Consider the following 15,383-nt stretch of genomic DNA (forward strand, 5'->3'; position numbering starts at 1 on the left):
TTTTTAAATTTTTTCGGTTTGATTTAGTCAATTATCTAAAACAGGTCCATACGAATGCTTGTCATACCAATCACCGAGCACTATAAAATTATCATTTTATATTAACAACAGCTTGCTAGAACACATCTACGGAAACTTTCCAGAAAAATGGACTTTTTTCAATAAAACTCCTAGCGCACGCTGGAAACTTACTCAAATGAGCTCAAATTTGGCCAGAGTACTTGAAAATGAATGAGGATCAAACCCTGTAAGTGGCGTTGTGATCAGCGAAAAAAGCCGAAAAGTGAACTAGTCTAGTGTCCACTTTCTATAACCACTCATATTTTTGTGAACAATTTTTGGGCTAACTTTATATTTTTAGGACTGATTCAGATTGTTGAGACAATTTCACAGAAGCCACCCTGTTGTTAATAAAGTTTGTTATTTTTAATTCAAAATTCCCAAATGTACTTCAAGATTAATACTCCAAGACAAGAAAATTATGTTTGTACATTTCGAACCTAAGAAAACTTCACAACAGAATATTTTCTTGTGTGAAATTTTCTCAGCAATCTGAATCTGTTGTTGATTTTGGTCTAACGTTAACGTTACTTACAGAAAGTGGACACCCAATAGTGGGAAAAATTTGTGCTATTGGCGTGCTCTCAAATCACAAATTCGAAATAAACTATGCATCGTTTATGTGTTCCACATACAAACATATGCACATTGTTACTTAACATTGGAAAGAGGAAATGCGATAAATTGGGATGCGGTTATAGAAAGTGGTCACAGTGTATAAGAGCTGATAATAAAGCAAAGAATGCTTTGAATTGAGACAAATGTTATTTGACGGTATGCGTCTATCCCACGGCTGCTCAGCTGCCAGCGTCAATAGTGTGCTAATCTTGTGCCAATTATGTGCGAATATCTGCATGCCATTATTGGAGTACATTGGAGATATGTGTAAAATTCGGCCCAGGAAATTGCAAGTTACAACTGTTTGATTTCCGAGGACCGATTTTGGGCCTGTAAGTGTTTTCGTTCTCAAATTACCTTTATTGAAACAAGAGAAGTGTACTTCATTTTTATTGCATCTAAATCATAGTTTGACTAACGCCGTCGTTCATCTCATTATAAATTTTGCCTAGAAAACAAAATTCTTTCAGTATTTGTTTTCTTTTGCTACATTCACACAAGGTATGCTTGCTACTTCCGCACACTAAACAACCTCCATTGTGAATTTTTACATTGTGAAGCTTCCAAAAGCTGCATTTTCGTTCGGTATGACCCTTTTTGCTACAAATTCGACATGACAATTGTGCGCTGTAAATATTACATTCATGATCCTGGCGTTGCGTACAGCGGCCGCATTTCTGACAGTGGATGTAGTTCGGTTTTACGCACCAATTGCATTTGGTACAGTGTTTATACGTGGATCCATTTTTAGAAGTACAGCTGTTACATATTTTGCAGTGCTTGTTGGTTTTGTGAACGCTCCTTCGACATTGTTTGCAGTAAACATAACCCTGGTCTTTCGGTAAACGTATCAATTCTTGCAAAATGTTTGTAAAAAATCGAACCGGTGATCCATGCTTTAGTCCTTTTTCTTTATTATGATAAGTACCATGATTCGTGTACTCTACGTGGTAGTCTATCATTTCCATAGAAGGCATTTCCGTTCGGACGTAGTTCTCCATAAAGTAAGGAAAAATCCAAAATGTTGGTAGAACATGTTGTGTAACACAATTTGTTTTATTGTACATTCGGTTGATTTCGTTTATTGAACGTGCTAGTAGTTCAGTACGGCAACCGAACGGTGGGTCAGTGAAGATACAAATTTTATCGATTAAGCTACGGATAAAAATAAAAAGTTATGTTAAGATTCTAATTAAGTATCTAATTTATCTTGATATTACCCAGAATTTCGTAAAAAGCCAAGAAATGTTTCTTTAGCTTCGAATCCGTCGAAGAAGTAGTTGTTGAACATGTTGTATCGTAAAAACTTGTTACAATCGTAGAAATAATAAAATCTTTTATCAATGTCTAGCATCAACGAATCTGTATTTGTTTTAGTCAGCAAGTGTTCATGCAGTCTTGGCGCACCCATGCAAATTACTTTCGTTATGCCAAGCTCATTGAAAAGTTTTACGAAACACTCAAGTGTTTTTTCAGAGAAAAAATACTGAGCTTCATCCCCATTTTCACTCAATGGAGTCAGGAACTGGGTGGGTTGCAAAATATCAGTCTTTTTTAAATTGGTTCTTACGGTGTGGCCGCTATGGTTGTCCAAGTCACTCTTTAGAGAAAGGGCCTGACAATTAAAACAGAAAAACTTCGCTTCTGGTTCCGCTTTCCGAATCTACAATAACAAAAAAAACATCAGTCAAGTGGTCGAGAAGAACTTATATACAAACCTCTTCATATTTTTTAAATGTTCCCGGTTGTTTGATTGGATCACTTTTTGCTTGTGATCTGACTGATGAACTGTTGACAGCTATTTTAATGGAACATTTTCCACTGCGGCTCGCCGAACAGCTGTAGTATTTTTCCAAAGTGTTGCCTTTTTCATCAGTTCGATGGAAAAGAATTGTTGGCCCATGTTCGCATCTCGGATGTTCCTCAATGTTTTCCAATATAAGCTTTAGCGTTGCTATAGGTATTAATAATTAATAAAGGTTAATTCTTTTTTGGTAACTGCATTTGAAGGTGTTGAGAACGATCAAGGCAAACCCAGGGCAGTCGGAATATGGCATCGCCAAGAAGTTCAATGTCGACCGGTGCACCGTCAGAAGGATTTGTCTGCGTGAAGGAATACGATCTTATCGGGTCACTATGCAACCGAACCGGACATTGAAGCAGAATGTAGTAGCCAAATGACGTGTCCGGAAATTATACAACAAGGTTCTAACGAAGTACGACGGATGCATCCTCATGGACGAAACGTACATGAAAATGGATTTTGGGCAGCTTCGAGGACAAAAATTTTATAAAGCCACTGGTCGGGGTGATGTCTCCGGCTAGTTCAAATTCGAGAGATGAAGAGATGGTGGAACAAAATGGCCGCTGAAGTCATCAGTGAATGATGAGTGGTATTCGCCTAAAACTTCGAGATTTCATCAAAGCCATATCGGAATATTTTTTTTGTTATTTTTCCCTCAAAAGACCTACATTTTGAGTACATAAAATTTTAATTTTATCTACATATGTAGCTCCCGTTTCAATGCGTCCAGATTTAAGATGAACTATGCTTTAAGTACTCCCAAATGATCAAACAACTTTTGTCGATAAAGGAACTCGAACAGAAAATCTTCGACTAATAATCATAAGACTGATTAAAGGAGACCGGGCAAAAATGTATGAAACTTGGTTTTCCGGTGTACAAGGATGTGCAATATTGGCGATTTGCAGCAAAGCTATTTCGCATACAACGCCAACTGGTTGTCAATAATGGAACTAACGAAAGGGTGATGATGGCAGATTTTCAACATGGCAGTGAATACAAATTGTTTCAAAAACTTAGTTTTTTATGGAAACTATCAAATTTCGGACAAAAATAACTGCTAAATCTTGTTAGAAATTCATAAATTTACTAGTTTCAATGCTTTGCATATTAGTGAATATAAGTTTGGTTTGGTTATATGGTTTGATGTAAATATGCCAAAATCAGAAGGGGTGAATGGGTCGCTTAATGAGGTGTCGAGGATTCCCGGGCTGCACAATTACTTACGATCGTTTAAAGAAAACAGTAGAAAAATGTATATCTAAAGATAATTTCCATGAAAAATGAAACAATGTAACAGTTAAAAACAATATATGGTATATTTGTACGGTTATGAACGTACTCGCAAAAGGCCAGTTTGACATTCATATTGTTGATTGTATTGCTGATTCCGGCAGCAGAGATTTTTTTTTAATTCCGTAGAAAAAACAAAACATCCTTTGCGAATGCAGTTCCTTATTGGGTCCGTCCGTTTTATCACATTCTTTAGCATTTGTTTTCCGAATGAGGTTTAAGATGCTAATTTTTTTTATCCTGAAACTCGACACGTATCTATAAATAATAGCTAAGAAGCTAAGAGCTAAGAAAACTTCATCTCAGAGTTGCTTCAAAAAAAATCTTTCCATGTCGTTTATTTACAAATCGCTCCTTTTCGAGAACTTTTGCTGTTGAATAGCGGCACTTCAAACATTCTTTCTCCGGGTAGGTCTTCCAAGTTACTGCAAGTTGACTCTTACGATTTTTCCGAAAAACTAAAAATTAATGAAGTTTAAATGATGAAAATATTACAAAAAAGTATAAGCGATTCAAGAATTCACTTCTTCTTACCAGATTCTCCAATCCAAAATGACTAAATATTTTATTCAAAAATTGTCATGTGATTTGGAAAACTACTACTTGAAAAAAGAAAGTTTAGTTTATCTAAGTCATATTGTTTGTTTGGGCCTAAACAACAATTTCTAGAAGAAAAAATATTTTTTAGTGTTTTTGTAACAGAGAAAAGTTGAATGTTTGCACCTGGCCCGGTGTACCTTTCCGATAATGTTTTTTTTAAAGAAAAACTATCTCACAAAACGGAAACGATTATTTTTTGTATTGTCCTCGTAAGCAGCTGTCAAAACTATATTTTGGATCTTGAGAGGATGCTTTTTGGGAAATTTTCCCGAAAAATTAGAACAATTTACGTTGACTAATAAAATAATTATTTCTGACAAACAGCCTCAAGTAACCGGTTACTTTTAGCAATAAACTATCATCTTCTAACAAAATCAAACTTATTGGCACTATAACTAACACATTAGATGCATTGCATGTGACAAAAACAAAGAAAATACGTGTGACCGGTCATTAGGAAACAAAACTTTTGTTAATATACAAATTACCAAACGCTTCCAAAAACAACAGATAGAAAAAATCGAAAATTTTCCAATGCATTCTATAAATTATAAATTAACCAATGCATTCTATTCTACTGAAATAAAACTATCGTTTCAAATCGATTTCAGGTAAAACCTATATACTATCTTGTAAACAAAAACCATTTATGCACAGTACATCACAGTAATGCTTAGTTCGCTAACAGGCGTCGAAATAAATAATTTGACCGGGAACATAAAACAAAATATATTATTTTTAGCTATCGTTTGCACGATTTTGTGATGTTTTTCAGTGAAATGGATGAACGATGCCAACACATAAAAGACGGCGTATTTTTGGGGAAAGTTAATTCATACATAATTTCAAGTAGTTAACCGCCAAATGTTGCAACATTTTATGTCCAGTGACAAAATCGGTTAGGTCTTTCCAATTTATGTCACACAGGCTTTTTAGAGCTTTGGGTACTTACTCATTGATTTAAAGTAGCAAATATCACACTAATTTCAGTAGAAGTTATTTAGAAAATATTTCTCAAAGAGACTGTTATGGTATCGTATCGTATCGCATGGATCGGTTATAAAAAAAATGTAAACAAAAGCACGCGATATACACTCCAATCTCGAAAAATGCAACGCCTCTTTTATTTCTAATCATTTATATCGCACACTGAAAATAAATAAAAGTCAGACCTGAGAAGTCTTTGCCCTATTCGTGAGGCAACTTGAACTGCGACTTTGGTGGCTAAAACGTGTTTATATTATATCCAGTTCCCCATAATTTTCGGGAAGCTTGATACATACAACTCATCTTCTAGGCCTAGATGCAAATATAAACAGGTTTCAAACAGCAGTTCCAAGTTAGTGTCACTGGCCCTTTCAACCCGAACTGCGAAGTGCAGCTCAAATAGAATCAAGTAGAAGAAGAAGAAGAAGTTGCCTAGGGTGGATTGGACTTCATACCCAGTAAACGTAATATTGTCGCTGAATCCCCAAACCGGAGTTATCGTCAATGAGCGCTGGCGACATTTACTGGCGACACTTAGGGTATCCGCAGCAATCGCGAGTATAGTGAAAATGCTCACGCGTTTGATCACTCTCATACCGCACCGGGGGTTAGTATGAGGGTGAGCAAAATAGGGCCGTTGCCGTCGGGACCGACGAAATCACCAAATTTGCTCACTAGAAAGGGGCGAGAGCAAACATGCACTGAAAAAAATCTACCATTTAAGGCTAAGTTAAAAAAACGATGTTTATTCATATTTTGTAATTTTGGTAAACAATTTGTTAATTAATTAAGCAATTGTGGCTCTTCTTTTGATTTGGTTGAATGTGCGGACGGAATTTTGTTCGCGGGGGGATCGGAAATGTGTCGAAGATTACATAGAGCCATTTTGGAAGTATTCTGTGCTGGGTCGAAAGAGGTGAAAATTTAGGCCCTCGGAATCGGTGGCCCTCTTCTTTGCAGCCGAGTGGGTCGTCGGAATTAGCATAATTTTGAACAGTGCAGAACTTGCAATTGACCAGCATCGAGTAACAACAACGTAAGCGATGAAGGTAAGTGAAAAAACTGTTTATTTAGCGAAATATTATATTTTTTTAAATTTTTTTCTACCCTCCGCTTGGAAAAGTACGCAGCAGATAGAAGAAAAAACTTCACCGTCTGACCGGGTCCATGAGCAGCATCTTTAGCAGATAGGTTTGAACCTGGGGGAGGAAGACTGGAATTTGCTGTATCGTTTTCTGTATCGTTTTTTTACTGTTCGGCAAAAAGCCAGCAATTATTGAAAAGATTTGTGATCGTTCAAATTGTAACTTTAGATGATCAGTTTCGTGTAGCGAGTCATGTAACTCAGTTGTTTAGGTGCTAAATTTAGATTTAGCTATATTTTTGGAACAACCATCAATCAAACCATTTTTATTTATCAGCTTCAAAACTTTGACGAAATTTGAGCGACTCAATACGCCTGATCATGAAAGAATTTGCCAGATCAAAACAAAACCTAATTAAATTATTGTTTTATGCAAAACAAGTGCCTTACAGCATCAAACAAGTTTTAATAAAAATCACTAAATAAGAAAGTACAATTTTGAACCTTCGCACTGGTCGGTAGATTGATGAGAGAAATTTGACGTTTGAAAGATTTTTTTATTTTTTTATTCAGTCTTCCTCCCCCAGGTTTGAACCGGGCCAATGACGCATACAATCCTCCTTCTCGCTGTGCTGCACCATTGCAAAAGGTTCCGACTAACTGAAGCCGAAGTCTTAGACCAGCGGCGGAAAACCTCCTGTTTGATCGTGGAACTCCACAGCAGCTGGCATATTTCGCGCAAGATCCGCTGAATTTCGGATGATTCCGGCTGCAACTGCACAGAAGTTCTTGCTGCACCCACAACCTGACCCGGTTGCTGGTCGCTCGAAACTGCGTGGCCCTGTTGCTGCTGTATGGCATCTTCAACACGCAGAAAAAAGACGGGTGGTCGGTTCAACAAAACGTTTTGTTATTTTATTTTGTATTTTTAATGCATATATTTCATTTCATTTCATGAAATAATCGATTGGAAATAATAACAAAATTTTGTTATTTTTGCACACTCATTTTTTATCACTTGAAATCGAAACTTGGTCTGTTTTCAAACGAAAACCTAGTATTTTTTAATAAACGTGTAGTTGAAAAAAAATATAAACATAGGTTGAAAATTGGAAAAAAAAGATAAAAATCGAGAAAATTTTGCTTTATCATGATCATCAAACACACCATGGCAAAAACTGCCATTGAGGGTGAAGGCCAGCAGCAGCGGTGGAATCCCAGCCGAGAGTTGGAATCTCCGAAGGAACCAGCTGGAATTGGAAGGTAAGTTCTTTCTACCTTTGAAAAATCTAATGTTTCTTTACTAATCTACTTTTATTTTGTTTTTGAACATGGCAGAATTTGAGACCCTTCGTTGAGTAGCAACCAACGACAGTTGCTGTGCACGGCCATTATCATGAATAAGTGAATGTGGACTTTAATCAGCAGCAGCAACACCGGATGGGCTGTGGACCAGTGCGTAATTTTGGAGGAGATGCTGCTGCTGTTGTTTGACGAGGATGACTCGATTTCAGAGAAAATTAAAGTAAGGAAAATTAGAAGCAAGTTTGAAAAATAAATTGACTGAATAAAAAATGTATTCTAAACATATTGAAAAGATCCGAAAACCAAAAAAATTATTGAAAGAAAAACTAAATTATTTCAAATCATAAACCCATTATTTTATACCTGATCTTTTTCGCTGTTTCGAACCTCACATTTGTTTTAGTATTTACCCAATTTTTTTTTTATTATTTTGACAAGAATGGTGGATCATTTTCAAAAAGGGTGTATTTCGTTTTCAATCTAACGATAACTTTAAATTAAATCGATAATTGTTGTCAGAGTTACCAGGAATATATTTGTGCTTTTTCCCAACCAAAAATTTTATTATTTTCGTTCAAAATCTTATTTTATCTAAAATAAATTTTTCTGCGTGAACCAGCATGTCGACTTTGGCGTCACATAACGGATAGCAGTTAAGTTAACCCGTTGAATAACCTCCAACAATCGCTATGCATTATAATAATTAATTATTGATAAAAATGGTAATAACCGAAATTGAAGCGAAAAAACTATCGACTCCGAAAATTTATTCGATCAGTAAATTTAATTTAATATTTTCTGTTAAAGTTTTCTCAGTGCAATGCACAATTTAAAAATAATATGCTTCCACCCGGTGCGCGAAAGAGTGTGTATACCAAAATCGGTTCGCTGAAATGAGCAAAATCGGGCCGCGTATACTCCCGTATTGGTGCGTTTGCTCTTACTGGCGACAAGTTATTATCAGGACGTGTACAACTTCGGGTGTGTTCTTATACCAAAGATTTTTATTTCAAAGGAAAGTGCCGCAAAAACAAAGGATTTTTTCCTTAGGTTTTGGTATAAATAAAAAACCCTTTGGTTTAAATGCATTTTCCTCTGTTTCAAAGATTTTTTCTTTTGAAAAATCTTACACCCAAAATAATCCGCACGTCGTGGCTACGTGAAAAACTACATAATTTTTATCCAATTGATTTTCACGTAAATTGTACGAAAAAAATAAGTAAACGCTCCCCCAATAGGAATTTTTGCTTGGTGAATATCGCGTACAACTTATGTGAATTTCAAGTGAGTTCAACGCGATGTGATGATGGAAGCTACGTGAAATGTGTTTAGTATTGAAATGATGTTTGAATCTTTTCTATTAATATTTTTTCGTCTCTGCTTTCGGTAATATAAAATAAAAATAAATTTTATTTTATCGCAAACATAATTTATTTAAACCATGTGAATAATGTACCTTTGTGCGCCATTCCATTGCCACTTGAAATATACCTCCAACACCTTCTTGACTGGAATCGTCTCCTCGGTGCCGACGGCTCCTTCTCACGGTCCTTCCTTTTCTACTCGGCGGAGCTTCCAGAAGCTTTCTCTGAAGCTGGAAACAAACACAAATCTCAGCTTAGAATGAATTAATTTCCGACCGGAAAATTCATATACACTTACCTCCACGCTGCTGACGCTCGGATTTGCATTGCTTGTGCTAGGGCCCCGCAGGATGACAAGTGTGGTCTACTGGTCGACTTCCGACGATAGCAAAAAAAAAAAAACAAGTAAGCTGACTGACAAAAAGTCCCTTTTCGAATAAGAATTTATTACCACTATCATCCACTTGGAATTTACGTGAAATTCATGTGTATGTTATGTGAAAGTAAAGTAGCTTTTACCAGGTCATTGTTGATACTCTGTGGTTACACAAAACTCACGTAGAATCGATAGGATGCAACAAAATCTAAATTTACGTGAAAAATCCCGTAGAAAAAATTTCAAAATTATTTTGGGTGTAGATTCAAAATATTAATGCTTTGATACAAAAACCAGTTTCATTTGATTTAAAGTTATTATCTTTGCTCAAAGGTAATTTAGATATAGATTTAAAAGCATTTATTCATTGAACCATTTTCCATTTATTCCAATTGGAAGATTTTTACCCTGTTGTTTCGAAGTTCCTATTAGGAGTTTGAATAGTAAAAAGATACAATTTTAGTTCTTAAATTCTTTTTTATTCACAAACACATAAAACACTGGTTCACTATAACCGAGTAGGGTCCTTGATATCGTTGACAAAGTTTCGAATTCTCCGTGGGCCGGTCAATAAACTTCCGAAAGCCACTCCAGCTGCTGGCTGGTCCGACTGGTGATTGCCGTTGAAGATTGGGCCGAAAAAATACGACCGCGGGATTTGGGGAGGTGTTACTTTGCGCTGCTTTCTCCATGTTCGAGAGACTTGGAAATCTATCCGTCGGCCGTGGTCCTGTAACTATACAAGGGTTTTAGAAAATCTTGAATTCACTTAAATATTCAGTATTTATTAACTTACACTTACCATTTTGCATCCTGAATCCTCCTTATTTATAGCTTACTCCGATTCACTGGTTTGATTTTAAAACGAGCGGCCGAACTTTATTTGATTTTTCGGTTTTCTGTTCTTCTTGCAAGTCAATGCAAAATATTTTCTAAGTTTGAAGTTTTTGTTTCAAAAAATTATTCTTTTCAGTTTAAAACATTTTTCTTCGGTTGAAAGAAAATTTACTTTGTTTCTAAAGAAATATGCAATTGAACGAATTTCTTTTGAACCAAAGAATTTGTTTGAAATCAAAGTCCAAAGTTATTCAATTCAAAAAAAATATTCTTTCTTTCAAAAATTATTCTTTTCAATCAAAACTATAATTCATTGATTCAAAAAAACAGGAGCTGGATTAAAAAAAAATGAATGTTTTGAATCAAAGTCAGATTTAATTCGTTCCAAAATTCAAGTTTACTCTGCGTGAATACACGGAATCGTCCATTTTGTAACAGGCAATCGTAATCATAGGCATGGTAGGCGAACAATTCGCTGTCAAAAAGCGCTTCGTCTCCACCCCTCACCAATGAGAAGCTTTTGGTACTCCTTGCCTACTGTTGCTCAATATGCAACCACCCGTAGATGTATAGGCACGCTGGTTATTACTTTACAAAAGCGTTGCCAGTAATGATATTTCACAACGTCGCTAGTTGGCAAGGTTGCCGATCACCAGCGCGAAAACTTCGGATTTCAACTTCAATGACAATATACATTCAGAAATGAAAAAAAATATGAAAATATTATTTTTCAGGTATTTTCACGTTACTCCGTGCCTACGCACAGAGTTATTTCTCTGGGTGTTATAACTGGGATATTTATTGCCGAGAAATATCTCGGTTATTAAAATTTATGCATGGAGATTAACTTTATTTCCGTTTGTTTTTTTTGGTTAACATGCATCATTACCCATAAAATAGAACAGGAACATTTTTCCTGTTCGATCTCATTACTTACTGGTATTACTTTCGTCCTCTTCGCATACTCAATCTCAATGTAAATATATAGGTAAAGAGGATGGAAGCAACATATAGCCAAGCTGAGCGAGCACCATGTCGAAACTGATGCATCTAGCACGTGCTCACTTAATGGTTAGCTGAGACTCATACGCACAAAAGACAAAGCGGTTGTTTAAGAAAGAATTATTTATCTCGCGATTGTTAAATTTTATGCATTGGATCATTTCGCGACATGTTTAATTTTATAAAATTCTGCATATTTTCTTTAATTTCTATTATTTTCAAACCTGGGGTTGGTCTATCAAAAATGAAGAAATTCGAAGTATAGAAACTTGAAACATATAGATACCAACTAAAAAATAACTTTTCTCCTACAACTTACAGAAAACATTGATGTACTTTTTTCACATATTATCGGTATCTTTATTTTAAAATGCATTTTTTTTTTAATTTTAAGAAATGATTTTTACTCTAACAATTGTAGTGTTTTACTCTCCAGACTGATTATTTCGTATTTTAGTTAATCGGGTTAATCACTAATCAGTTTTCAGAAGGTCCATCAGGTAATACTGCTAGTGGTCAAACTTATTCTAGTGAAAAATTTTAAACAATGTTTTGATTAATTCCCGAATTCCTGCAACACCTTTCATATTGCCTCGAATATCACTGATATTATAGCAGTGTGGAAGAGGTTGACAGAGCTGTATGTAAATTTGTATGGTAGAAGAAATTTTTGCACATTGAATCATCCAGAAAATTTAAATAAGTTTGAAATGTAGTTGGTCTTTGATTTTTAGTTTTGACTAATCTTAAGCTTCATATTTTGCTAGCATGACAAGCATCTAAGCATTTCATGAAAAAAGTTATAATCATTTCCAAATAAAAAAGCCGAATCCATTCAGAGGTATTTAAAAATGGCAGACTTTGCTTGCTAGAGCTTTTAACAATTTCATTAATTTTTTTTTTAATTGACTTTCGACCAATTGTGCAAAATAACAGCATACGTTAGAAATTATTCAAATAAGACTAAGCGATTATCAAAATTTCGAATATTAATAGAAAAAAAAAATTAGTACCTAGGTACCGTAAAACGGGGTAACATTGATCACCGGGGTAGCTTTGATCAACATGAAATTGTGCCAAATAATCATCAATAACTAAGTCTATAGTTTGAATTTTTGAAAACTGTTTTCTACGTTTGAAAGCCTATTAATTGAGTATCAAATAGGCAAAATTTGGCTTGTATTTGAATTTTTTTTTCTGCTAGTAAAAATGTTATTTCAAAATATTAAAATATCTATCTTATCCAAGGTTCGCAAACAAACAGCTCTCCTGATGATACGAAAAAGCATTTAGAAGTAAACGAGTTATTGAATGTGAAAGACCAATTTTTTTTCTTTGTATTTGTGTAGTTGTAGTGCTAATTTTTTAGGCATTTAGTGATAAACTTTTTATATTTAATAATAAAGGACGTTTGCCAAGAGTAAGCCCGTATTGGAAAAATGGCTATGAACCCTATCAAATGGTTAACTTTGAAGAAAAAATGGAAATGGCAATAGTGGGTGAGCCTAGAAGAACGTATGAAGGTAAAATTTCATTTGTATTTTGAAGCTAAAACTATTTAGCAATTGTTATAACTTTTGCCCCTAACTGTATGCAGCATCAGTGTTCTTTTTTCGATTATAAATGTTTTTAAAAGAAAACGTTAAAAACTAGGTCAAATTGATGAACAAGCATTTAAAATTTTATTATTATGGTTTTTTGTATTCTTTATGATCAAGAAAACTCGATAAAACCGTCAAAATAGAGACTGATCAATGTCACCCCAAAGCATCAAATTCTGAACAGAGACTAAATCGATTTTTAAATCAAATTTAAAGAAGTCTAATAAATTTCTGCAACCATGTTTTACGAACATAGGAGCCCAGTACTGGTTTTAAAAATATTAAACATGCCACATTCCCCTTAACAGAAAAAATAATCGAAAAATATTGAAAAAAGTGATCAATCTTACCCCGGATTACGGTACTTAACTTTGTGTCCTCGAAATGCTAAACTACCTTAGGTTCGAATTTTTCCAGACCAAAGAGAATTACCGGGGCTTGAAATAATATCTCGAATAGTTTCACTCTACTTAAAGTTAAGCTCCCCCTCCTCCCCAAGGGTAAACATTACAGATTTTTTCCCACAATTTTTTGGATGATCATATTTTTTAAAATACCAGCAATATCTGGGCATTTGATCTCGAATTTTTCGACATAAAATCCGCACAAATCATAGAAATGACTAATACTCTCAAAAATTATTATTTTTCGAAACACGTCAGAAGCGTTCAAATTACTTTTCAAACTCCCAAATAAAAAAATCAATTCGGATAAAACAAGCACAGAAAAATTGAGCCTAATTTAGGCAGTATTTTGGTTTATTTGTCCACTTATGAAAACCCGGGCTGTCCGAATAAATTCGGGAAATCTGGATGCATACCCTACAATAAATAATGCTTCACTTTCTCTTACTTATTGGACGTTTAAAATATTGTGTTGACTGGGACAGCATATGAAAAACAAATTGATTCATAGGGCCCCCGTGAAAAATTGCCCCGGATCCCCCGTTGGCTTAATTCGGCCCTGGCTATATTACATCAAAATGGAAATCAAAGTTTCAGCTTTTGAATCTCATTTTTCATTTCCATATGCAGGAATATGATTGTTTTGCATCACGCGTTTGATATTTTCAAAATTCCATCCATCCAAACATTAATTTTCATCATTTAAGATAGTTGATTTTTTGTAATATTTTTTACCCCCTAATGTATGCAATCCCTTAAAACAGAGGTGAGCAACCTTTTGAACCCACGGGCCAATTTGAATTTTAAAATTTTGCGGCGGGCCGCACTCAAAATAATTTTTTTTTATAATTAGCAGAGCTTAACCTATGAGCAATTTTCGACTAAATCACATCTGAGAATGGAAAGATGAAACGATAAGGATTAAAAAAACTTAAATTTTACATCGATTTTTTTATGCAAGGCCAATCAAAATTGAATAGCTACATCACATGGTATATCTTGATCATTTTATATTAATCTAATTTTTCAAATTGATTTACACTTCTTCGGAACATTTGTTCTTCCAAATAGAGACATCATTCGCTTCCCTTCGATATTCAAAACGAACATTTTTGAAGCCTTTATATGGTTCATAATATAAGTTTGGATCATCTTTTGATTTAAATCCATGTTTTCTCAAACCGTTGAACTATTTGTCATCATTTCCATTAAAAAGTTTTCTGGGGCGATATCACAGCGATAGCTGATGGTGGGAATAATATATTTCAAGGAAATCACTGTCTTCTCAGCGTTTGGACGTTGAATCGTTATTGAACATTAATTCCATTTTTCTTTAAGTATTTTCGAGAAGTTCCTCCACAATATAAATTTATTCTCGACGTCTCGATCTTTTTACTTACAAACGGTGACAAAACTGTGTTTTCAATTTAGAATTTTCGTAAAAGATCATATTCTTTCTGGATATATTTCGGATGGGAAATGGACAAGACACCTTATCTTGTCGACGACTAAAACTTAAGAGTAGGTATATTTAATTGTCTTTTCATGACGTTTACAATTTTCACCGCGCAAATCTTAGCAAATAAACAATATGCTCCGATTCCTGCCAACATTATAGCGATAGTCCAAACGAATCAAACAGCTAGTATACATCCAGGCGTTTTCACTAACATCTCAGGGTGACCAATAGTCTTGAGTGAGACTCAACAGATCATGCATTGAGATGTTGAGCAAGGTTGTCAAAATCATAGGAAAATCCATATTTTCTAGATTTTTTCGTCAAAATTACAGTTAGCGTTCTAGATTCTAGAACTTTTTTTTTGACAGATTTCGTGAATTTTTTTTAAAAAAAACCTAAGGGATAGGATTTAGAAAGCTGATTTATGAAAGTCTTATGATTTTGGAAATGTGGATTTCTAATTTGCAAGTAAAATAAATAAATTTATCGAATTTCGGCAAGTTTTATAGAATTACTGATTTGTTTTATCAAGAACCCAGAATTTTTTATGCTGGGCCAGGCCGATAAGAAATCTAAAACTGTTCACCAA

General features: G+C 34.7%; 1 protein-coding gene across 1 annotated transcript; it reads right to left on the bottom strand.

The window, feature by feature from the left end:
* Positions 1 to 1,061: 1,061 nt before the first annotated feature.
* On the bottom strand, positions 1,062 to 5,499 carry LOC129749071 (rRNA N6-adenosine-methyltransferase ZCCHC4). Its single transcript, XM_055743915.1, has 4 exons — positions 5,328 to 5,499; positions 2,397 to 2,632; positions 1,899 to 2,341; positions 1,062 to 1,833 (listed from the first exon to the last, which is right to left on the bottom strand). Exons 1-4 carry the CDS (start codon positions 5,329 to 5,331, stop codon positions 1,077 to 1,079), a joined length of 1,440 nt encoding a protein of 479 aa, XP_055599890.1. The 5' UTR covers positions 5,332 to 5,499; the 3' UTR covers positions 1,062 to 1,076.
* Positions 5,500 to 15,383: the final 9,884 nt, after the last annotated feature.

Source organism: Uranotaenia lowii, chromosome 2, assembly GCF_029784155.1.
Source record: "Uranotaenia lowii strain MFRU-FL chromosome 2, ASM2978415v1, whole genome shotgun sequence".
NCBI lineage: Eukaryota > Metazoa > Arthropoda > Insecta > Diptera > Culicidae > Uranotaenia > Uranotaenia lowii.